Here is a 25,109-nt window from a genome sequence, read left to right as displayed (position 1 = left end):
AAACAGACAGAAAGACAGACAGACAGACAGAAAAAGAAAAGAAAGGAAAGGAAAGGAAAGAATAGTTGATCCTGTTGCACAGGCCTTTAACCTAGCACTTGGGAGGCAGAGGCAGGCAGATCTCTGAGTTCAAGGCCATCCTGGTTTATTTGTTGAGTTATTTGATAGCCAGGGGCTATGTAAAAACAGTGGAAAAAATAAAAATAAAAAGACAAGGTCTTGCTATATAGCTATGAACAAAAACTGGAAAGAGACTATGTCTGTGGATACTAATTGACTGATTAGATCTGAGGTCAGTACTGTGAAGACAGGAATATCTCAAGCTCACAGGCTAATTGAATTTGTCTTGGACTAGTTCTGGCCTTCTGAAAACAACCATTCTTTGTCCATTTCTGTGTTTGAACTAATAAAGTCTTGTACTAACAGATAGAGACCATTTGGAATCTATTAACTTACCAGACCACTGGCTTCCACCAACCAAAAAGCTAAAGATGCCATCAGATAACATCTTGGGTCTATAGAAAAGCCTTCCATCTTGCTATAGTCGCCTTTCAGATATAACCTTCACTGTATTTTAAATTTACCTTGATTTATGACTCTCTTTGTTCTGTAAAACTGTACATCATGAAACAGTTTTCGTGTAATTTGGGGTTTCCTCATCTGTGAAAAAGTGGTACTAGCAGACCTGATAATACAGTTTAAAAATTAAATGGTGTGTGAACTTTTTAGTGTGATGCCTTGCCTATAGATTTTAGGTTTTGTGTGTGTTATTTTGAGACTGTGCCCAAGGCCCAAGGGTAGCCTTAAAAACTCTGATCCTCTTGTCTCTCAAGTGCTGGGATTATGGATGTGCGTCACGTCACCGTTATAGGCTTTTCCTAAGAATGTTGACTTTTTTTTCTAAAGCAAACAGAGGGACAGATGTCCTTTAACTTGGGTTAAGTCATTTCTTCCTCTTCAAAATGAAGACCCGAATTTCTTCTAATTGGGACCTGAAGGACAAATATAAAGCTATGCCTAATGTCACAGGACTGTACTCCCTCCTACTCCGGAGGCTAAGACAGGAGTGAAAAATTCAAGGCCAACCTGGACAATTTATCCAGACCCTGTCTCAAAGAGAGAACTGGACGTATCAGTCAGTGCCAAAGCGCTTCGGAGTGGTTGAAGCACTTATTTCAGTCCAGGGTACCCTTAAAGAAGGCATACAGATCTATACGCGGTAACAATAAGAACATTTGATTGGTGCACACCTGTAAAACTGGCAAATCCCCTGATTTCAAAGCCACCTTGCTCCGTTTCAAAAGGCCGAAAAACGAACCTTTGAGGTACGCGTATCACTTTGCAGTTAAACAGGAGTTCTATGCCAAAATCTGTGATCGCCACCAAATTCATGTTTTCATCCCTCTTGTTAACTGGCAACTATTAGGGCTTTGCCAATAGAACCCAAAATGTCGGCCTCCTGAAGCCAATAGTCAACCCCGTCACGTGACACTCCATGTCCTAGCTTTCTTGAGCATTGCATCAGCCGAGCCCAGGAGCCTTCCCAGAAACCGGCTTATTAGCTCATTCGCGCTCCGAATGATTGGCATGCCAGTGGACCAATCATATCAGAGGATGACAAGGCGTAGCGGGTCACTTTTCATCAGAGCGCTCTGATTGGATGGTGAGGTACGGCTCTGGCACCGGTTGTGGCGGGTGGGTATAGCTGTGTGTGCTCATCTGAGGGAGCAGGTAACTGCGGGCGAGTGGCGGTGGGCTCCGGGCAAGGAAAGACCTGGGGACCCGGACCCTGGGGAAAAAAAGCAAGTGAGCCCCGAGAGCTCTACGAGAAGAGCCGGCGCTTGGAGGGGGAGGGGCAGCTGCAGCGGGCTGCCGGGCGGTCCCGCCCCTGGCCTGGGTCAGGACCGGGGCTCCGCAGGAGCACGATATCGAGAGTAGCTTTTGCTATTTCCTCGGAGCACTAAGAGTGGTGTGGTTTCGGGTGGACTTGCGGAGGACCAAGACCTTGGGAAGATCGCGGTTGCTCTTCAGTCGCCACCCAGAGGTAAGGGTTTGTCTCCTCTAATTTTTTTTTTTTTTAGGTTTTTCGAGACAGGGTTTCTCTGTATAGCCCTGGCTGTCCTGGCATTCACTTTGTAGACCAGGCTGGCCTCGAACTCAGAAATCCGCCTGCCTCTGCCTCCGGAGTGCTGGGATCAAAGGCGTGCGCCACCACGCCCGGCGTCTCCTCTAATTTTAATCTCTTAGGAGGTTAGGGAACCAGGCCTGAAGAGCAGGGTGACCAAGATGGATGGAGTCTCTCTAAGAGGCATCTTCATTCATTCTTTATTAGGTTCTCATACTTTACCCCAGACTGGCCTGAACTCAACTCTGTAGCTCGGGCTGGCCTTGAACTCGGTGGCAGTTCTCCTGCCTCAAGCATTTCGAGTGCTGGAATTACAGGCGTGAGCCAGCATTCCAGACTCGCTTCTTTATGTTGCTGTTTTGAGACGGGGTTTCACTATGTAGACCAGGCTGGTCTCGACTCACAGAGATCTTCAAGAGTGGTGGGACCAAAGGCGCGTGCTACGACCCTCGGCCCGATTCGATTCTTAATAACAGAATAGTTGATACCTTCAGGTTCACCCGAACAAATATATTCAGCAATTTTTTCAAACAGTCTAAGTTTCCTGGTGTGCTTTGGAGTATGTTAGTGCAGAGCATGCTATTTACAGATTAGTATAATTAATCATGAGCATGTATGATGAGCACTTTACTAGATACTGAAAACACACTGTAACGGTGAACTGAAGCCAGCCAGGATTCCTACTGAGATGTAACATATACTGTGATTGGGAGGTGAGTTTTAAATAGTCACATCAAATAAGTCATTTGAGGCTAGGAGACAGTATAAAGAGGAGAGACCTGGTGAAGAAAGGAAAGGTTTGCTTAGGTATGTTTCTTAGTGATTGATCAAAACGACCTCATTAGGAAGAAGGGAAAGGAGAGGTCAGGCAGAATGGCTAGCTTGTAAATGGAAATATGTTACAAGGCCCTGTGGCTGAAGTCACCTTGTAATTCAAGGCCCTGGGTCTGGCCCCAAGCTTGCAAATACAAACAAATAAATAAAAGTTCTGAAGGCCTTTTAAGCCCCTGCTGGGATGTACTGTTTTCGGACCTGCCTCTGCTACAGATGTGTTATGTACATTGAGTTTTAATGTTGGAAACTTTATTTATTTATTGGGGGCCGGGTCTCTGATCTGGAACCCTCCGTTTTCCTTCCTCAGCCTCCGAGCTCTGGGATGGTCTGGGTGGGGACACAGCTTTCCACAGCCTTCGGTCTCCATAGGGTTGTGGGCATGCTAGATCCCAGTAGACAACTCTGGTGCTGTCTGTATGGAGTGGCCTCCCTATGGAGGGCACTGGTTCTCCACTGGCTCTTAGCACACAGTCCTCGTTCATTACTTAGGCAAAGGTGGGAGGTTCAAGTGTGCTCTAGAGAGTAATGTTCCCTCAGCTTGTCTGTGGAGAGAAGCAGTGTGTTCTCTTCAGCAAGGGTGACTAAAGTCGATCTGTAGCCGTTGTTAAGGAGGGCTGAAAAGAGAAGGTGGTGTGACAAGATTTCTGAAAACCTTGACTCCTTATGGTGACTAGCAAGACCCTGTGGGAATGCAATCCCCCCCGACACACACACACACACACTCAGCCTGTGTCACCATCTTTTTGCCCCTTTGGGGCTTCTGTCAGTGATAGACTAAGTTGTAAGTAGATCATTTGGAGTTGTGGTTGGCTGAGTCAGGATGTCATGTGCTTTGTGGGTGTGTTTTAAAACTCTGTGCTGGGCTGGCGAGATGGCTCAGTGGGTAAGAGCACCCGACTGCTCTTCAGAAGGTCCAGAGTTCAAATCCCAGCAACCACATGGTGGCTCACAACCATCCGTACTGAGATCTGATGCCCTCTTCTGGTGCATCTGAAGACAGCTACAGTGTACTTACATATAATAAATAAATAAATAAATCTTTAAAAAAAAAAAAGAAAAAAGAAAAAAGTAGATGTCAAATGTTTTTAAAAAAAAAAAAAAAAAAAAACTCTGTGCTAATGGGTGTAAAATAGTGTCTTTTTTGTTTGTTTGTTTGTTTTCGAGACAGGGTTTCTCTGTGTAGCCTTGGCTGTCCTGGAACTCACTTTGTAGACCAGGCTGGCCTCGAACTCAGAAATCCACCTGCCTCTGCCTCCCGAGTGCTTGGATTAAAGGCGTGCGCCACCACGCCCGGCTGTAAAATAGTGTCTAGTTCAATAATTTTTTTTTTTCTTTGATGCTCACAAGGTCCTGTTCCACACAGAGGTGCAGTTAAGTTTGAGCTGGCTCTGGAATTCTAGAGATGTTAAGATGATGTCACAAATGAGACAGTTCTCATTTGTCAGGACACCCAGCACTGCAACACTAGACGCCGATTGGTGCACTCAACCAAACCCTGTCATCCCCACCCTACACACTCCCTGCCTTTCAGGGACGTTATAGTTAGTACACATAAAAAGGTTTTGGCGCTATAAAGTTGTCTTTTTTCAACCTCTGCCTCTTCTGAGTCCCTGGACTCGTTCTTCCAATAGCATGCTCATTTCAAAATGATGCAGACTCTACCACTGAGCTGTATACAGATAGCCCCAGTTCTTCGTAATCTCATGGCTAGAACCCGGCTCTTTCCCAGCTAGGGCTCTGGAGGTTTAGGCTATGTAGAGGTTGGTGCATTCCTGATACTTTAGGGTGGTCCATGGCACAGATGGGATTATCCCTGGGTTCATAGCCACTGACACAAGTGTCAGCCCAAACCTGGCAGCTGTGCCTTTGGGGATATGGAACTTTGTACAAGCCTCAGCCTGTAGGTTAACAAAGAGCTTAGAAGCTCCTCAGAGGCCAGTAGGTACAGACTCCCCTTTTGTTGAGGTGACCCTTGCCGATTCGTAGCCGTAGGTACTCAGTGCATATTTGATTAATGAATGAAAACATGAAGAAGACCCTTGCTTTGCTTGAGAGGTCAACAGGGGGAAGACAGCCGGGGCCAGTCTGCTGAGGCAGCAAAAATTTCCCAGTGAGGGTGACTGTAACCTGGGACATTGCAACAGGAACGTTTTAGGATCAAAGAAACAGCTAACCTATGTCATTCTTTGACTTGGCTTGAGACGACACAAGTCTTGTGTAATCCCCACTTTTACTTTTATTTCCCTAACTTGCCGTCTCATTCCTTCTTCCGGTTAGTTCCCCGAGGAGGCTTTCCGAAATGGATGCCACTCTAACAGCACGAGAGATCCGAGAGAAGTTTATAAATTTCTTCAGACGAAATGAGCACACCTATGTCCACTCTTCTGCCACCATCCCTCTCGATGACCCCACTCTGCTCTTTGCCAACGCTGGCATGAACCAGGTAAAGGTCTTCTTCGTCCTCTCTGCCTGCCTGCCTGGCTGAGGGCAGCAGAGCGGCGGGAAAGCACAGCCTGGGCTGTGTAAAGCAGCAGGTAAACTCGAGTGACTTTCCGTGGTGAGCCCGAGTTTCTGTGTGATGATTAGAAGGCAGAGGGGCGGGGAACATGGCTCCCACATTCAGCCAAGGAGTTCATTTTTAAATGAGTCTTGGAAAGACTCTTTTCTTTTATGGCCTTTGAGATCGAGAATTTGATAGGCCCAGTGATAGCCCTGGTATAGTGGTGCAAGGTTTAATCTTAACAATCAAGAGGCAGAAGCAGGTGGCTCTCCACTAAAGGTCATAGGGAGTTCTAGGACAGCCAGGGTCACGAAGGAAGGAAGGAAGGAGAAGGGAAGGAAAGGGAAAAGAAAGGAAAGGAAAAAGAAAGGGAAGAAAACTTTAAGAGAATTTAAGGCCAAACTAGGCTATATAGTAAGACCAGATCTCAAAAAAAAATTTAAGGTTTTTGTTTTTTTTTGTTTTTTTTTTTCTGTTTGTTTTGTTTGTTTTTTTGAGTTCAAGGGCAACTTTTTTTTTTTTTTTTTTAAGCATTTCAAAGAGAACCCCAGGATAACTGTACACCTGCAGCAGTGGCCTAGAGGAGAATGGAGACAAGAAGGGGAAATTTTTAAAAAACCGTGCTGTTGTGTTAAGCAGTCATGGACGGCAGTCAGCCATGCGGCAGGGAGAGGAGCTTTAGAGAAAGAGTGAGGAAGTCCAAGTCTCTGAGTGAGAGAGCACGCTAGAGCAGGCATAGAAAGAAGAAAGGGAAGCCATACTTTTCTGAGTAATTGGGAAAGTGGGACGACTTAGAAAGGTACACAGCTACAGCCCTGTATGATATTACCCTCCCCATGCAAAAAAAATGGTTTAAGATTTTATTTTTTCTGGAAAATCAAACACAAAGTGGGGACCATGGGCACATACTGAGAGAAGATGGTTATGTGCAACCCACAGAGAGGCCACAGAAGAAATCAACCGGCCTGGATCTTTATCCTGGGTTTCTAGTCCCCAGAACTGAGAAACAACAAATTCCTGTTGTTAAACTCTGTCCCTCAGGGACCCCTTGCTATGCAAGCCCTGGCAAAGAAAGATTGGCTGACAATTTCATCTCTCCGGGAGCAAGCAGTCACCCCGTTACAGAGCCAGCACACATATTCCTAGAGGAGCCCAAAAGATGCAGAGTTGTAGTAGGAATTTGGTTTCTTTAAAACTCCATCTATGTGATGTGAACATGTTTTTGTTTTAGTCCCTCATGTGGGATCCGGGGCTGCTTCAGGATGTCCACAGTTGCTCACTGTGATTGCCTTGTGCTCTAGAAGGGGTGTGACATTGCCAGCTGCAGAGAGTTTATGTTTGGAATTCTGGGGACTCTGAAGAGGGTGTAAACAAGAGAGCCCCCAAGATAGCCCGTGGAGCAGTGGCTCCCCTGCTGCTGCTGGTTTCTGCTGCTAACTTTGCTATTGCTGGATAGCTGGATAGCTGGATTGCTGGATTGCTGGATAGCTGGATTGCTGGATTGCTAGATTGCTGGGTTTCTGGATTGCTGGATTACTGGATTGCTGGTTGAAGATATTCTGAGGACAAAGATTGAACTTGTTCCAAGGAACTTGAAGCCCCTCGTCAGCAGGAAGTAGTATAAAGAGATCTGTGCCCACCTTTACCTTGTAACCTTTTTTCTCTCCTACCTAGTGTTGGAGAGTTGGAAGAGATTAGGGTAGAATAAGGGGTTGGAAGCATGGTAGATATAATAACCCAATAAAGTAGCCCAAAAAGTATGCCTACAAAGACTATTGGCCCTGGCTGCATGGACATATTTACCAGAATCAATAGTGCCTTACAGAATCCAACATCTGCTTTTCTAGCTCTCTCTCTCTCTCCCTCTCCCTCTCCGTCTCCCTCTCCCCCCCCCCTCTCTCTGTGTGTAATATGTTTGCTTAACTCAGTAGTTCCTAATGCTGTAACCCTTTAATAAAGTTCCTCATATTGTGGTGACAAAAAAAAAAAAAAGATTTTATTTTTTCATCTTTTCATTGTCCCTTTCTTTCTTTTTTCTTTTTTTTAAATAAAGGTTTTATATATTTATTATATGTAAGTGCACTATAGCTGTCTTCAGACACACTAGAAGAGGACATCAGATCTCATTATGGGTGGTGTGAGCCACCATATGGTTTCTGGGAATTGAACTCAGGACCTCTGGACGAGCAGTCAGTGCTCTTAACCATGGAGCCATCTCTCCAGCCCTCATTGTCCCTTTCTTCTGAGGAAAAAAAACAACTATTTTTATTGAACTGTTTTGGAGGTTGGTAAGATGGCTCAACACTTGAGAGCACTGGTTGCTTGCTTCTTGTCCAGAGGACCAGGGTTCAATTCCCGGCACACAAGGTGTCTCACAACCATCTGTAACTTCACCTCTAGGGATCGAATGCTACTCCTCTGGCTCTTTGGCACTAGGCAAGCATGTGATACACAGACATATGCAAGCAAAACACTGATACGCATAAAAAAAGAAAGCTGAGAAGTTTTCTTAAAAATAATTGTTTTCCTCTTTGGTGACCATGAGGTCATTGTGGAGATTTTTATCCCATTTAAAAGACAGGAGTAAAAGAGCATTGTCATCCCATATTACATGACATGGTTTGGACCTGTACTGTTTTCTCAGTGGTATCCAAGTTTGGTTCCCAGCATCTACAGCAGATAACTCAGATCTACCCATGAGTCCAGATCCAAGAAATTTGATGCATTTTTTTGTTTTTTACTTCCTTAGGCGGCAGGTATATAAACACTGTAAAGACATATGTGACTCCATATTGTAAAAAAGGTTTTCTCATTTACTTTTAATTAAAATTAATTTAGTTTAGTTATTAAAAAATATTTGTTTTCTTTCCTTTCTTACTGGGGATTGAACCTGGGGCTTCAAGACATGATCAGCAAGCACTCTATACCTTCAGTTTTCTTGTTACGAGTATGTGTGAGCACTTGGCCCTGGAACTCAGAGATCTGCCTGGTCTCCAGGTGTAGCTAGCTAGTTACTACAGCTCTCTTTTTGTTTGGTTTGTTTTTTGAGACAAGGTCTCTCTACATAGTCCCGGCTATCCTGGAACTCACTATATAGACCAGGTTGGGCTACAACTCAGAGATCCACCTGCCTCTGCCTCCCAAAAGCTGGGAATATATTCATGGACCACCAAACCCATCCCTGGCAAACAAGTTTTTAACATTTTTTTTAATGTTTATTTTATTTTATATGTATGGGTATTTTGTCTGTGTACAAGTGTGCCTACCAGAAGAGGGTTTTAAAGGCCCTGGAACTGGAGTTTCAGATGGTTGTGAGCCATCATGTGGGTGCTGAGAATTGAATCTGGGTCCCCTGTAGGAACAGCAAGTGCTTCTAACCCCTGAACCATCTTCTCATCCAGCCCCTTCACGTCTTTTTTTTAAAAAGCTGATTTATTTCTATTTTATGTATATGCTGCTTGCACATATTTATCTACATACCCAGTCCTTCATCAGCTCCGGGAAGATTGCGCTTATCTGTGTCAGTACTTTCCTTCTTTGTCACCTTTACTCCCAAGTGAGCATATTCATTTGTCATATGAATTCTTCTGGGATGATCTTAAGATAGCAGTTCTTAACCTGTAGGTCGTGACCCCTTTGGGGGGGGGTGTCACATATCAGATGTTTACATTATGATTCATAACAGTAGCAAAATCAGTTACAAAGTAGCAACAAAGTAATTTTATGGTTGGTGTCACCACAACACAAGGAGCTACAGTAGTGTCGCAGCAATAGGAAGGATGAGAACCACTGCTCAGAGACCTGGACCACATCCTATAGGCTATGCACACGTGACAAAGCCATACTGTAAAAGTCGTGCTGTTCCTTTCTCCTTCTTTAGTTCAAACCCATCTTCCTAAACACAATTGACCCATCTCACCCTATGGCGAAGCTGAGCAGAGCTGCCAATACCCAGAAATGCATCCGAGCTGGGGGCAAGCACAACGACCTGGATGACGTGGGCAAGGATGTCTACCACCACACCTTCTTTGAGATGCTGGGCTCCTGGTCTTTTGGGGACTATTTCAAGGTAAGCTCAACATAGGTGACTTAGACTTTTTTTTTCCCCTAACACAAGGTTCATTTCCACAAAAGGGATGGGGTTTTTAATTTTGATTGTTTTTTTTTTTTTTTTTTTTTGGTTTTTCGAGACAGGGTTTCTCTGTATAGTCCTGGCTGTCCTGGAACTCACTTTGTAGACCAGGCTGGCCTCGAACTCAGAAATCCGCCTGCCTCTGCCTCCCCAGTGCTGGGATTAAAGGCGTGCGCCACCACGCCCGGCTAATTTTGATTGTTTTAAAACATAAAATATCATTTAGGAGATTTGGAGATGAAGGACATTTAATAATTCCAACACTCCCTAGGAGACATGTATCATTTGATGTTTCAGTTTATAAGTTGAATTTTTTTGGTTTATAATGAAGATATTGTTGGTTTAAAGCCGTGTTCTGGATCTTTCTTTTTGTAGGAATTGGCATGTAAGATGGCCCTGGAACTTCTTACCCAGGAGTTTGGTATTCCAGTTGACAGACTCTATGTCACTTACTTTGGTGGGGATGAGGCGGCCGGCCTAGAGCCAGATTTGGAGTGCAGACAGATCTGGCAAAATTTAGGGTAAGAGAGGAATTGGAGAAGTGGTTCGGTAGTTGAGAGCTCATAACTGCTCTTGCAGAATTTTTTTTTGAAATTCTTTATCTTAAAAAGGTAGCAGAGAGGGGTGGTGCAGATAGGAGTGTAACCCACTACACTAAGAGAGGTTTCTAAGTTCGGGATGATGGGGATGGAGAGATGGCTCATCAGTTAAGAGCACTGGTTGCTCTTTAAGAGGTCCTGAGTTCAATTCCCAGCAACCACATGGTAGCTCACAACCATCTGTAACATGATCTGATGTCCTCTTCTGTGCATGCAGATAGAGCACTCATACATTACACAAATTTCTTGAATGAAAAGAGGGGGAAGGAGGGAGGGAGGGAGGGAGGGAGGGAGGAAGGAAGGAAGGAAGGAAGGAAGGAAGGAAGACAGACTGATTCAGGACAGTTACTCACCCACCCCAACCTTTCCCTCTTTACAGTGAGTTCCAAATATACACTTAGGTATATAACTATACCTCAGCCACTTGGTATTTAATTATGAAGTTTCATGTGACACCCATGTTTGATGACATACCTATAATCTTTATACCCTGGTGGCAGAGAGGCAACAGGATCCTGAGTTCGGGACCAGCTTTGGCTACATAGCAGGAGAAAACCGTGACCTCTGAAGGAGTGCTTGCCAGGCAGTGGGACTTACTTCTTCATAAGGACTCATAGGGATGCGTTGTGTGGTAGAAGCAAGTCTTGGAGGGATTTCTGTCGACGGCTTCAAGTGGGTTTCTCTTCTTCATTCCGTGCAGACTGGATGAAGCCAGAATCCTCCCTGGCAACATGAAGGACAACTTCTGGGAGATGGGTGACACGGGCCCCTGTGGTCCCTGCAGCGAGATCCACTATGACCGCATTGGTGGCAGGGACGCCGCACACCTTGTCAACCAGGATGACCCCAATGTGCTGGAGATCTGGAACCTCGTGTTCATCCAGTATAACAGGTAGCGTGGGCCCTGCTCCTCCCTGCTATGAGCAGTTCCTTTTCTTCTTTTTTTTTTTTTTTTTTTTTTGGTTTTTCGAGACAGGGTTTTTCTGTATAGCCCTGGCTGTCCTGGAACTTACTTCGTAGACCAGGCTGGCCTCGAACTCATAAATCCGCCTGGCTCTGCCTCCCGAGTGCTGGGATTAAAGGCGTGCGCCACCACGCCCGGCGTGAGCAGTTCCTTTTCTTAACCAGACCTTCTTGGCTAAAGGTTGTCTGCGATCTTTACTTTTGGAGCCGGAGAACGGCCCTGCGCTTCAGGTGCTCCTGGACTCTCTGGGCGCTGGCAGGCTTCCGATGGCTCCCTGGGACGGGGTGGACCTATATAAAAACCAACCTTATCTCACAGAATGTCTTCCTGAACCGTCTGTCTGCTTCCTACTTAAGAATAAGGCTCTGTGTGTGGTGGCGCACGCCTTTAATCCCAGCATCCAAGAGGCAGGGGCAGGCTGATCTCTGTGCGTTTGAGGCTAGCCTGGTCTACATAGTGAATTCAGGGCTATGTAGAGAGACCCTGTCTCAACACCGTCCCCAATCCTAAAAAAACAAGACAAGGAGGCTGTGTATGTATTCACACCCCTCCTTCACAAACCAGACAATGGCAAATGGTGAATAATGGCAACTTTCCAACAATGCTAAATGAGTTTTAACCTATGGCCCAGAAAGGAATAGCCCGGGGCCCGTTCCAGCTTCCTTTCTGTATCTGTCATTCAGGGAGTCGGATGGTGTTCTGAAACCTCTTCCCAAGAAAAGCATCGACACAGGGATGGGCCTAGAGAGGCTGGTGTCTGTGCTGCAGAACAAGATGTCCAACTACGACACCGACCTTTTCGTGCCTTACTTCGAAGCCATTCAGAAGGTATTGATCAGGTTGTGAACATGGACGCTTCTATGGGGGTCTGCAGGGTGGACTTTGAGCACTGACGTCATAGGTGAATGGCCACAGTACTTGCTGCTGTCTGCCTGCACCGTTACTGTCAACGTGCCCTCTCTCTGAGTAAAGGCACGCTGTGCCATCTGCCAGGGCTAGGGCGTGTGGCGTATGGCAGGATAGTCATCTTCTCCAGACCTCTTCACCCTCTAGGAGCCTGCTGTGTGAGGCAGCAGGGGCAGGACTGTCTCATTGGCCCCCTCTCTGGTCACCTGTAGGGCACCGGCGCCCGGCCGTATACTGGGAAGGTTGGTGCCGAGGATGCGGACGGCATCGACATGGCCTACCGGGTTCTGGCTGACCACGCCCGGACCATCACTGTGGCGCTGGCTGATGGCGGCCGGCCTGACAACACAGGACGGGGGTGAGTCGGTCACACTGTGGGCAGGGTCTGGGCTGATAGCGTGCATGAGTGTTCTGACTGGAACTCAAAGCCATACATGATTACTGTTGCGTTGTTGTCTTTTGTGTAGTGGAGGGACCCCCTCCTTTTAACAGCTAACGGTGTTTTAATGTATTTTAAGGCGACACTATTTAATAGTTTTTACTAAGTAGGAGGTAAAGCTGGCACTAAAACCATCAGCTAGGTCTTGGCAGAATAGGGATAGATACTGACTCAGCCCAGGAAACGGCATTCCTGACTAGGCGGGCTTGGGTAGCTAAACAAACTCTCTGCATAAGCAGAGGAAACAAAAAGCTGATGTTTTAAAGGAGCTACTGTGGGCCCCTCAGCTAGGGGTGTCTCCTAGCTAACACTAAGGTCTGCCTCTCACAGGTACGTGCTGAGACGGATCCTTCGCCGAGCTGTTCGATATTCCCATGAGAAACTGAATGCCAGCAGGGGTTTCTTCGCTACATTGGTTGATGTTGTTGTTCAATCCCTGGTGCGTAGAAAAGTCTCTGCTTTTATCTTTTGTGCTGAGGCCATAGTCTAAGAGGGATACGGTGGGTGGTAATATTCTGTGAGTGGACATTTTAAGAGAGACCATGGAGGCCAGGGATGGCGGTGCACACTCTTGATCCCAACACTTGAGAGGCAGAGGCAGATGAGTTTGAGGCCAGCCTGATCTGCACTGTGTAAGTTATAGGCCAGCCAGGACTGCATATAGAATGAAGCCCCATCTTAAAAAGGAAGGAGGGTGTTTCATGGAATAGTCTGGTCACACTGAACCTTTTCTGTCAGGGAGATGCATTTCCTGAGCTGAAGAAGGACCCAGATATGGTGAAGGACATCATTAATGAAGAAGAGGTCCAGTTTCTCAAGACGCTCAGCAGAGGGCGGCGCATCCTGGACCGAAAAATTCAGAGCTTAGGAGACTGCAAAACCATCCCAGGTGAGGCCCAGTTCTCCCCTCTCACTGCCAAGGTTGAATGTACCTTACCTAAACCGCTTTTGGTAAAGTAAGACTTGGAGCAAAATGAATTATAAGAGAATTTACTGGGGCTGGAGAGATGGATGGCTCAGGGGTTAAGAGCAACGACTGCTCTTCCGAAGGTCCTGAGTTCAGATCCCAGCAACCACATGGTGACTCACAACCATCTGTAATAAAATCAGATGCCCTCTTCTGGGGTATCTGAAAATAGCTACAGTGTACTTACATATAACTAAAAAAAAAAACAAATCTTTAAAAGAATTTACTGTGGTAAAACTTCAAACAATACAGAACTGAACATCTTTTTCAAATATGTTTCTCAGAGGTAAACTATTAGTTGCAAGATGTCTGCTGTAATCTCAGCACTGTAGCTGCCAAGGCAGGAGGAGCCCAAGGTCAAGGCCAGCCTCTGGGCTACATAACAAAATCTTATCTCAAGAAGAAGCCACAGAAAAAAAAAAATTAGTGTGTAATCAATGCTTCAGGATTTTTTAATCTGTTTGCATGAAATTGCAAGTAGGTGTTTATGTCTGCATATTTTGCATATAAATGTAACATGTGGAGTCCACATTGTCTTTCATCAGCTGAGAAAATTAATTTTAAAGGTTTTTTTTTCCACGAAATGTTTTGCCTCTTTTTAATTGGGGGGTGGGGGGGTGGGGTTTGGCATGTGAGTGTAATGCCCACAGAGGACAAGAGAGGGCGCTGGAACCCCTGGGAAATGATAGGTATTTGTGAGTAGCCGGACATGGATACCCAGGTCCTCTGCAAGAATGACAAGTGTGCTCTAACCTCTGAGCTATCTCTAGTTCTGGTTATTTCCACCTTATTGGAGTGGAGTGTTTACAGAGAAAGGTTAAAGAACTCACTCACAGTGCTCTGATTAGGAAATAGAAGTTTACCAGGAGACCCTTTATCCTTCAGTCCTAAAAGCCTTACTTACCTCCATTCACACCTGTTCCTCTCAGCAGCGCCCTGGGAGGGCGTGGCGGGAAGGAAAGGGTCTGTCTATGTCGTTTTGACACAGTTCCTTTGTGTGTACTGCGCAGGCGACACCGCTTGGCTCCTCTATGATACTTACGGATTCCCAGTGGACCTCACTGGATTGATTGCTGAAGAGAAGGGCCTGGTGGTAGATATGAATGGCTTTGAGGAAGAGAGGAGACTGGCCCAGGTAAGGAGTGTGAGGGGTGACTCGTAAGCACCTGTCTTCCCTTCTCACTCGCTCACCCCCATCTTTGGGACCGCTTTCTCTTTCTGAAGAAGAAACAACCCCTATTTCTCTTACCACCAACACCACAAAAAGGAAAGAAAGAAAGAATATGTAGAATGAGATGAAGGGCAGCACCTGCTCGGGGACCAGGCAACTGAATTCCCTTCCTTTAAGGTCTCCCCCACCCCCAGAGCAGTGAAGCTTGGCTGGAGGCATCTTCCCTGGATGGTTTACAAATGTGTTAAAGCATTTTTAGTTTTCACAGCTAGGGGTGGATGTTTCCCGTTATCTTATTGGTAGAGCCTCAAGATGCCACTCAGTGTCCTGGCATGAAAGAAGACAGCCCCCAAAGCAAAGGCTGGTCTAGCCCCAAATGCCAGGAGTATAAAGATTAAAGACATTATTCTTAGTTTTTCTTTGGTCACAGTTTTTGCCAAGGCTCAGTTCTCTCTTCTCCTAGACTGACATAATTAAGGTTTTTTTTCTCTCCTGTTTTGACAGCTGAAGTCACAGGGCAAGGGAGCAGGGGACGAAGACCTCATCATGCTGGACATTTACGCTATTGAAGAGCTCCGGGCAAAGGGTTTGGAGGCCACAGATGATTCTCCAAAGTATAACTACCAATCAGACTCCAGTGGTAGCTACGGTAGGCTGAGCCTTCTGCTTCCATGCTGTCTGCCTTTCCAAGAGATCACTCTCAAGGTGCCCAGCGGGTCATGCTGTATGGTTATACTCATAGGCACCCTTGGCTGGTGGTCTCCGTAACTATTTTGAAATATAGTTACAGAAAGTTGTTTTGTTTTTGTTTTTTTAAATCATGGGGAGGTTCCAGCTACTCTTAAACCAATTTCCCTTATTTGGTAACATGTTGCAGAATAAAGAAAGCTGACTTTAAAACAGTCACAGTCATAGTAGCTGTTGAACCCTGCACACTCATAGAAAATCTAAATAAACAAATAGATGTGCAATAGATGGGCCTGCCTGGCAGAGATCTTCTTATACCAAAATCTACATAGTGAGGCTGTCTGTTTATTTGTTTTGTTTTGCTTCCTTGAGACAAGTCTTACTATGTAGCCTAGGCTGGTTTAGAACTTCCTATTTAGACCAGGCTGGCCTTGAACTCATAGAAATCCACCTGTCTTAGCCTCCCAAGTGCTTAAGATTAAACACACATGCCACTGTGCCCAGCTCAAGTCCCATTACCTTTAAGTGTGTGTGTGTGTGTACGCGTCTGTATGTGGGTGGGTGGGTGGATGGGTGTGAGAGAGGATTTGAACTAGAGACTACTATAATTATATGAGACAGAATTAGATTTACCAAGTTTGTGTCTAAGATACAGAGTGACCAACTGTCCAGTTTGTTCAGAAATGTCCCAGTGTTAACACTAACAGCCTAGGAAACCCCCGAGTTTCAGAAACTAGAACCCTGAGCAGTGATTCCCTGGTGGAGGATCAGTGTGCTAGTTCTTTTATAAAGTCCAATGGGCTGGTTTTCAAAATACAAATAGACAACTAGGACCTGAATATTGAACAATAGAATTTAGCAAAAAGCAACTAAGAATGTGTGATTGGAGCCAGGTTTGGTGGTGTGTGATTTTCATCTCAGCACGCAGGATGCAGAGGCAGGTGGATCTCTGTGAGTTGGAAGTTATCCTTCTATACAGAGAATTCCAAGCCAGCAAGGGCTACTTGCCATGACCCTGTCTCCAAAAAAAAGAAAAAAACAAAAAGGACTACGTGAGCTGGGCTGGGGCTGGGAGCTCTGTGGAGCAGTGCTTGGGTAACGTGTGAGGGTCTAGATTCAATCTTTAGTCTCAGCACAGACATGGGATGATATATCACCAGTCACTGACCTGTCTCCCCCTATCTCTGCATCTGTTGAGCAGTGTTTGAGTGTACAGTGGCTACCGTGCTTGCTCTGCGTCGGGAAAAGATGTTTGTGGACGAGGTGGTCACTGGCCAGGAGTGCGGAGTGGTGCTGGACAAGACCTGCTTCTATGCGGAACAAGGAGGGCAGATCTACGATGAAGGCTACTTGGTGAAGGTCGACGACAGCAGTGAGGATGTAAGTAAGGCCAAACTCTCTCCTGTTAGCCGTGGAAGGCAAGCGGGGGCTGGGCGCCTTCTCTTTCTCCTTCACATTCTGAGCCTTGGGGACACTGACTTGACAGATTTTTTTTTTTGGTTTTTCTAGACAGGGTTTCTCTGTGTAGCCCTGGCTGTCCTGGCACTCACTTTGTAGACCAGGCTGGCCTCGAACTCAGAAATCCGCCTGCCTCTACCTCCCGAGTGCTGGGATTAAAGGCGTGCGCCACCACGCCCGGCTTGACAGATGTTTTTATTTTATTCTTTGGTTGGTATTTCTTCTGCAGCCAAGAGGGCTGCTTATTAGACCTGTTGCTGTCTCGGTTCTTAGGTCCTAAGGGATCTTTGCAGCCTGGATGCAGATGCTAACACTTACTTCCTAATGCTTCCTTATGCATAAGGATAAGGACTGTTTCACTTGCTGATTGGTATTCTTTTTTTTTTTTTTTTTATTAAAGATTTATTTATTTACTATATGTAAGTACACTGTAGCTGTCTTCAGACACACCAGAAGAGGGCATCAGATCTCATTGCGGATGGTTGTGAGCCACCATGTGGTTGCTGGGATTTGAACTCTGGACCTTCAGAAGAGCAGTCGGGTGCTCTTACCCACTGAACCATCTCACCAGCCCCCCTGATTGGTATTCTTTGTTGGGCTTTTGAGGCAGAGTCTTACACTTATAGCCCAGGTCAGTCTTGAACTCCCAGTAAGCCTGCCTCAGCCCTTCCTGTGTTGGGAGTAGAGGTAGGGCTTCACCATGCCTGGCAGAGATCATTCTTGAAGGACAAACATTCTGAGAAAACTCAGCCTCTAGTGTGGCCACTGCTGGCTGTTGGGTCTCCTTTAGCAACGGATTCCTGCAGATAGGATAGGATCCATTTCATGGGATTTTTAAGATGGCGCTTGCTGAGGAAGCAGCTCACTTTTAGAGCACTCCCTGGAGTCCGTCCCCACACTGTATAAACCTGGGAGTGGGCTGTGAGCATGTGATCCCTGCGCCTGAGTGAGAAGACAAGGTTAAGAGGCAAGTTCACCCTAGGCTGCCCAGTCTATCACAGGGCAGTGTGTGCATCATCTGACAGTAGGGGTATATACACGCATGAAGAGAGAATTGATAGATTTGGAAATTTTACTTACTTGTTGGTGGCTATCCTTGACCCTGCAGAAAACCGAGTTTACAGTGAAGAATGCTCAGGTCCGAGGCGGGTACGTGCTGCACATAGGAACAATATACGGCAACCTGAAAGTGGGAGATCAAGTCCGGCTGTTTATTGATGAGGTAAGTTGCATATGTTGGTCCACATTTGATGTATATTTACTTATTTAGTGAGACAGTCTCTTGAGTACTTTGTAGTTAAAGCTGGCCTTAGGGTCATCCTGTTGTCCTAGTCTCCCAGATGCTAGAATCATGTGCCTGGACCACCCTGGTCAGCTCCCCATTTGATCTTAGTTTTAATTATTTTTAATATTTTTTTTAAATTCATTTTTGGCTTCTTTTCAAGACAGAGGCTATCTGTAGAGCCATAGCTTTCCTGGAATTCACTTTGTAGACCAGGCTGGCTTCGAACTCCTAGAGATCTGCCTGCCTCTGCCTCCTGAGTACTAGGATTACAGGCGAGCACCACCATGCCCGCCTGTTTTTAGTATCTTGTCTCTGCACATGTGAAAGCACACATGTGGAGGCTGAGGCCAACCTGGAAGGAGTCAGCTCTTACCAAGTGGGTTCTAGGTATTGAACTCAGATTGTCAAGCTTGGTGGCAAGCGCCTTTGCCTACTGAGACCTTTTGTTGGCACCTCCTAAGTGACACTGTTAGCAAAGTACAGTGGCAGTGCAGGTGCATTTTGTAGATTGATTGGGATGAAGCTAAAACCCTCAAGCCTATTTGGTCCCAAGTTAATCTTTTCGTGAGTGTTATTTATCCTTTGACAACTTCACACGTGTATACAGTATACCTTGGTCGTATCCTCTAAAACATTCCCTTCTCCCATGGGTTGCTTTTCAGACTCCATCAACTTTTCAGGAGTCAAGGAGCTTATTTATATTAAGAACTAGTGGGGCTGGAGAGGTGGCTCAGCGGTTAAAAGTACTGACTGCTCTTCCAGAGGTCCTGAGTTCAAGTCCCAGCAACCACATGGTAGCTCACAACCATCTGTAATGGGATCTAGTGCCCTCTTCTGGTGGTGTATCTGAGGAGAGTGACAGTGTACTCTTAGAGATACAATAAATGAATCTTTAAAAAAAAAAAAAAAGAACTAGGAACTCAGGCACTGTGTGGGCACACCTGCCATCTTTGTGCTTGGCAGGAGGATCAAGAGTTTGAGGTCAACCTTTGGGTTACACAGTGTGACTCTGTCTCAAAAACAAAAGAAAGCTGGGTTCTGTTGCATGAGACAGACGTCTAAAGTAATAGCTGGAAAGCAGGCGGCAATGTGTGTTTCATTACATAGACGTTCCAGGGCCAGCTTGTCATCGCTTACTGCTCAGCCCTAGGGTGTGCTCAGGATTTGGTTTCATGGACCAAAACGGTAGTTGTAAGGTGCGTTGTTCGGGCCTGAGGTTCAGTATGAAGCACAGTTTCTCAGCTGTGAGGTGGTACTGCATGTTTAATGTGTGCAAACAGATAAATGGAGTTGTGTTCCAGTAATCCTAGTTACAAAACACTATCAAAACCAACAAGAGGCTGGGCATGGGGGCTCAAGCCTTTAATCCCAGGAGGCAGAGACACATGGGTCTTTGAGTTCCGGACCAGGCCTATCTCCTAAAAACCAAAATCCAAACAACCAGTCAGAAGTGGCCCATCAGCCCTAGTTTGTTATTCCTGTTGTAAGCCGAGGAAGGAGAGGGCGTGGTCCATCCCTCACTTCTCACACCCTCATGTCCAGAACTGAGGTATATGCCCACTCTATGAAGAAAGCTGAGCAACCTTATATTCAACAAAATGTTCTAGCACGTGCGGACAGCTCCATAGCTTCCATCTCTGCCCTCTGCAGCCCCGGCGGAGACCCGTCATGAGCAACCACACAGCTACACACATCCTCAACTTCGCCTTGCGCTCAGTGCTCGGGGAAGCGGACCAGAAAGGTTCACTGGTTGCTCCTGACCGCCTTCGGTTTGACTTCACTGCCAAGGGAGCCATGTCCACCCAGCAAATCAAGAAGGCTGAGGAGATTGTCAATGGCATGATTGAGGCAGCTAAGGTAGGCTCTCTCATATCGGAGGAGTTCTGGCGACTGAGGTGCACTCTTCCTGTACCATGGCTTTCTGTCATGGAGGCTCAGCGATCCAGATGTTCCCGCTCTGTTGTACCATGTCCTGACCGTTCACAGAGATACTGAAAGCAGCCTTTCCCTAACTGTCTTTATAGTGGTGGTGTCTTTGATTTCCTACCTCCTTAGACAAAGCAGTGTTCTTGTAGTTACGTACAGTGTTTGCCTAGTGGTTTAACAAAAAGGTTAGAAATTCCTGTCTGATTTTCATTGCTTTAACACAGGTTGTTATTTCAGAGGGCTCAGGGTGTGTATCAGACACAGTGGGGTTACAGCTTTAGAGCCTGGATACAGGCCCAGATTCTCGCCAGGCTGCTTCCTTGCCTTCAGAGGTTTTTCCAGCTTTTTTTTTTTTCTTCTCTCCTGTCTTCTTTGTATGGCAGCCTGTCTACACTCAGGATTGTCCCCTGGCAGCAGCAAAAGCCATCCAGGGCCTTCGAGCTGTGTTTGATGAGACCTATCCTGACCCCGTGCGAGTCGTCTCCATTGGGGTCCCCGTGTCAGAGCTGCTGGATGACCCGTGCGGGCCTGCTGGCTCCCTTACTTCTGTTGAGTTTTGTGGAGGAACGTGAGTAACTTGGCAGGGACAGCAATAGATGGGCTCTCCTGCGTCTGGCATCCCCCTTGGGGATGGGAAACTAGGCTAGGTCAAAGGTCATTCCCTTATTGATTTGATCTGTCGTGCTTTGGAGGGGACTCGGGGCCTCACGGATGCTAAGTGAGTGTTCTTCCATTGGCCCTCGGACTCCCATTTTCTAAGGGTAAAATGAAGCCCTCAGAAATGGACTTCCAAATAAGATTTCCAAGAATCTTCACTGTCAGACCCCTCGGTGGTGAACATAAGCATGTCTTGGGTTTCTAATGAAATGTTCTTCCCAGGGTGAGGAGATGAAGACACTCTCGGCGCAGTCTTTTTTTTTTTTTTTTTTTTTTAAGATTTATTTGTTTACTTTATGTATATGAGTACACTGTTGCTGTCTTCGGACACACCAGAAGAGGGCATCAGATCTCGTTACAGATGGTTGTGAACCACCATGTGGTTGCTGGGAATTGAACTCAAGACCTCTGGAAGAGCAGTCAGTGCTCTTAACCTCTGAGCCATCTCTCCAGCCCCCTGTCTCCACATTCTTAATTGCTGGCTTTTGTTCCCTGGACTCATTTTTTAAATGAAGTTGTGGGAATTCAGGCCTTAGGCTGAGCAAGGCTTTAGATGCTCAAGGAGCTCCGGCTCCAGCCCCAGGTCGTTGACTCCCTTTGCTAGCTTGGGCAGCATCTGGGAAGGGAAGCTGAATCCACTGAGAGCTCCTGAGTAGACCTGGCTCAGCTGGCTTGGGACCACTTGCTTCTGCAAGCTCAGATTCCAAAAGAAGCATAAGGGAAAACTTTATTTGTTGTTGTTTTTTTTGGGTTTTTTTTTTTTTTTTTTTTGAGACAGGGTTTCTCTGTGTAGCCCTGGCTGTCCTGGAACTCACTCTGTAGACGAGGATGGCCTCGAACTCAGAAATCCACCTGCCTCTGCCTCCCAAGTGCTGGGATTAAAGGCGTGCGCCACACAGATGCATCTCAGCCAAGGCTCTGTAAACTTCCTCTACTTCAGCCTTCTGTGTTCTGCTTTCAGACATCTACGGAATTCTAGCCACGCAGGCGCTTTTGTGATAGTGACAGAAGAAGCTATTGCCAAGGGTATCCGGAGGATTGTTGCTGTCACAGGTGCTGAAGCCCAGAAGGTGAGCAGGTCAGGGTGGCCTGTGGGCCCTGCCTAGCAGGGGAAAGCTGTCACCATGCAAGGTTTCTAGCCGTCATGGTTAATCTTTTATATTTGGGGGCCAGTTGCAGGGCTCAGTACAAAAAGGCACTTGCCACAAAGACTAACAACTTGAGGTTGTGGCCAGTGACCCACATAAAACGTATGGAGAGAACTGACTACATAAAGTGCTTCTCTCACACATATGTACCATGTACACACACCATACACTGTGTACACACACACACACACACACACACACACACACACTAGTAGAAAGTCCCAAAAGACAAACATTGTCTAGGAAAACAGAATACATAAATCCTGCGCCTTCCTCCCAGCACAGTTCTGTGTGAGGGCAAGCCAGAGTCTCCTGCTTCATATGCCCTTCCCTCTCGACATATCCCAGGGGTGGTCCTAAGGCGAGGTGCGTGACACCAAGGTGAGCTGCGCAGCTTGGTGGTAGATCCTGAGGAATGGTCACTTTCCCAGGTGAAGGGGCTTCTGGTTCGTGAACATGAAGCAGCCCTGAACAGGGGTTACAGTGCAGCCTTTGCTGGCCAGTTGTGTATGGCCAGAGCACTTGCTTCCTGAAGGAAAGGAACCCTGGTGTTTAGAGCTCTGATGGTTCTCTTCCTAGGCTCTCAGGAAGTCAGAAACCTTGAAGAAATCTCTCTCTGCCATGGAGGCCAAAGTGAAGGCTCAGACTGCACCCAACAAGGACGTGCAGAGGGAAATTGCTGACCTTGGTGAGGTAGGAATGGCTTCCCCCTGTGTTTTAAACTCTTTGTTCCTTTATTTGTTGTGCTTTTGTTGTTGTTTGGTTTTTTGTTGTTTTGTTTTGTTTTTGAGACAGGGTTTCTCTGTGTAGCCCTGGCTGTCATGGAACTCATTTTGTAGACCAGGCTGGCCTCAAACTCAGAAATCCGCCTGCCTCTGCCTCCCGAGTGCTGGGTTTAAAGGTGTGTGCCACCACGCCCGGCTTTTGTTGTGCTTTTTAAAGACAGAATCATATTCTATAGCCCAGACTAGCCTGAACCACTCTATGCCGCTCAGGCTGGCCACAGATTCGCAGCTGTCCTCTGGCTTCAGCATGTCTCTGCAAACATGAGCCACATGCTGGGGACTGCGGGTGGTGGGGTGTCAAGTTCTTTGTTTTAGAAAGGATATCATGCCGTCCACACTACACTCGAACAGCTTGTATTCTTGGTATGCTGGGCTTCCCGAAGGTCTTTGCAGGCTGTACTCAGAGCTGATAAGGACCAGGTCTCAAGGGAAGCCCTCTTTATCATGCTACTTTCTGTCCAGTGATGGCTGCTGCATTAATATAGTGACCAGTCTTAAAGCCAGCAGGTATCTTTGTGTTTTTCTGTTTTCTCAGACTCTGGCCATGGAAGACTTTGGTTCAAAGACAGAAGGTGGGGTGGGGTGGGGTAGAATGGGCTTGAATTTTACCCTACCTCCTATTAGCTCAGATTCCAGATGGGTCTTCTCTTCTGGTTCCAGGCCCTGGCCACTGCAGTCATCCCCCAGTGGCAGAAAGATGAACAACGAGAGACTCTGAAATCCCTGAAGAAAGTCATGGATGACCTAGACCGCGCCAGCAAAGCCGATGTGCAGAAGCGAGTAAGTCTTGGCAGTGCCAGCAGCTGGATGAGTGCCCAAAGGTTTTCCTAGGCAGAGGCTGACAGGATTTAGAGTCTGGTCCCTTGGCCTAAGCCTCTCTCCTGGGCTTCTTGTAGGTGTTAGAGAAGACAAAGCAGCTGATTGACAGCAACCCCAACCAGCCTCTGGTCATCCTGGAGATGGAGAGTGGAGCATCGGCCAAGGCAAGCCGGGAGAGGGCTGGGCTGCCCTGTGTGTCCGCTGAGTGGGTGTTTGTCCTTCCAGCCTTCTCAGCCCTCTAAATCTGGGCTGTGTGGTCACTTATGCCCACTGCTCAGTTCTAGAGTTAGGCTGAGCCCTGGAGAGAGCTGGTGGTCTGAGAGGGAGGAGCTTCCTGGGGGTAGGAGGCAGACCTCAGCCAGGGTGTGGGCAGGGTCCTGCCACGGGTGTTCGCGTAGGCTCCTGGGAACAGCATCTGCCCTTAATAGGACATGGGATGGTTCTCTGAGGGCTGAGTTCCCAGCTTCCCTTGTAGAAAGCAGGGCTCCCTGCTCCAGTGACCTAACCTGAAGTTCGCCCCACAGGCCCTGAATGAAGCGTTGAAGCTTTTCAAGACACATTCTCCTCAGACATCTGCCATGCTGTTCACAGTGGACAATGAGGCCGGCAAGATCACGTGCTTGTGCCAGGTTCCCCAGGTCAGAACTTCCCACAGTCCCAGTCTAAGTAAAAGCCTGCAAACCCGTATGCCAGTAGGAAACCCTGCCTGTAGCTCCTCGAGGAGGGCTTCTTCACAGCATTTGCCAAGACTGTGCACACGCAGTCCTCATTAGAAACTGTTGATCTGTCTATCATTTGTCACCTCCCGAGGTGCCTTTACCCCTCGGGCTTTCTTTTGGTGAAACACTTCACTCCTGGCTAATGCCTGGCTTTGCTCTCTATCCTCACTTTGGCAGTAGCCATAGCTACTCTCCTGTGCCAGCTATAGTGTTAGTCTGTGGTAGCATCACACATGATACAAATGGATGTTGGGGGCTCCTGCCATTCCCCCCTCAATCCCATTCTGACTACCATTGTCCCCTCCTGTCTCCTAGAATGCAGCCAACCGAGGGCTGAAAGCCAGCGAGTGGGTCCAGCAGGTTTCAGGCCTGATGGATGGTAAAGGCGGTGGCAAGGACATGTCCGCCCAGGCCACAGGCAAGAACGTGGGCTGCCTTCAGGAAGCACTGCAGCTGGCTACCTCCTTTGCCCAGCTCCGTCTGGGAGATGTGAAGAACTGATGGGAGGGAAGCCCTCTCGGGAAAGCAGCTCGCCGTCAACCAGACATGTCTGAAGGTGGGAATCCAGCCAGGAGCTCTCCTCCTGCCACGAAGACATTGGGGTCATGGGACCTTTCAGCAGCCCCGTCCGTCCTGATCCAGCGGTAACGGGAACACGCCTGGAGCTGTCCTGTGATTCATTGCCCCTCTCCATTACTGCTCTGAGCCCATTCATGTCAGCACCATCTGTCTAAAATCACTACCCAGGAATGCTTTTTAACGTCATGATCATGTCTAGATAAGGTCACTCAGCCAGCCTAAGGCTTCTAGGTCTGCAGAGGAAGGAAGGAAGCCTTTTCTCTGCAGAAAATAAAAAGGACCATGTGCAATATTTGGTGATGTCATGCACTCTGCTTCTTGTCTTGAGGTGAGCCCTGGCTCATGTATATCTGTTACGGTTCCAGCCTGTTTCTGGTTGATGGTATCACCGAATAGACCCCCAGACTCC

At 47.0% G+C, this 25,109-nt stretch overlaps 1 protein-coding gene across 4 annotated transcripts; it reads left to right on the top strand.

Moving 5' to 3' along the window:
• Positions 1–1,674: 1,674 nt before the first annotated feature.
• Aars1 (alanyl-tRNA synthetase 1) lies at positions 1,675–24,992 on the top strand. 4 transcript variants are annotated; one of them, XM_085843573.1, is made up of 21 exons: positions 1,675–1,695; positions 5,237–5,402; positions 9,340–9,528; positions 9,967–10,112; positions 10,891–11,082; positions 11,838–11,982; positions 12,273–12,418; positions 12,830–12,938; positions 13,238–13,388; positions 14,477–14,601; positions 15,142–15,286; positions 16,526–16,704; positions 17,891–18,004; positions 19,718–19,924; positions 20,377–20,561; positions 21,612–21,720; positions 22,378–22,491; positions 23,244–23,363; positions 23,480–23,566; positions 23,927–24,040; positions 24,437–24,992. In XM_085843573.1, the coding sequence occupies exons 2-21, from the start codon at positions 5,259–5,261 to the stop codon at positions 24,620–24,622; spliced, it is 2,907 nt and encodes a 968-aa protein (XP_085699699.1). In that variant the 5' UTR covers positions 1,675–1,695; positions 5,237–5,258; the 3' UTR covers positions 24,623–24,992. The 4 variants fall into 4 exon arrangements, with proteins under 4 accessions (XP_085699699.1, XP_085699698.1, XP_029336552.1 ...); XM_085843572.1 differs by lacking the exon at positions 1,675–1,695 and adding an exon at positions 1,711–1,731; XM_029480692.2 differs by lacking the exon at positions 1,675–1,695 and adding an exon at positions 1,738–2,044.
• The last annotated feature ends 117 nt before the right edge of the window (positions 24,993–25,109 follow it).

The sequence above is a fragment of the Mus caroli genome, unplaced genomic scaffold, assembly GCF_978045245.1.
Source record: "Mus caroli unplaced genomic scaffold, Mus_caroli_1 scaffold_10, whole genome shotgun sequence".
NCBI classification, from domain to species: Eukaryota; Metazoa; Chordata; class Mammalia; order Rodentia; family Muridae; genus Mus; species Mus caroli.
Note: the sequence above shows the minus strand (reverse complement) of the source record. Positions and strands in the feature narration are given on the sequence as shown.

Excerpts from the sequence above, each read along its gene's own strand:
- Aars1 (XM_085843573.1), top strand. The coding sequence starts at position 5,259 with ATGGATGCCACTCTAACAGCACGAGAGATCCGAGAGAAGTTTATAAAT. Across the intron at positions 5,403-9,339 it reads CCAACGCTGGCATGAACCAG|TTCAAACCCATCTTCCTAAA; the intron begins GTAAAGGTCTTC and ends CTCCTTCTTTAG. Across the intron at positions 11,983-12,272 it reads ACTTCGAAGCCATTCAGAAG|GGCACCGGCGCCCGGCCGTA; the intron begins GTATTGATCAGG and ends GGTCACCTGTAG.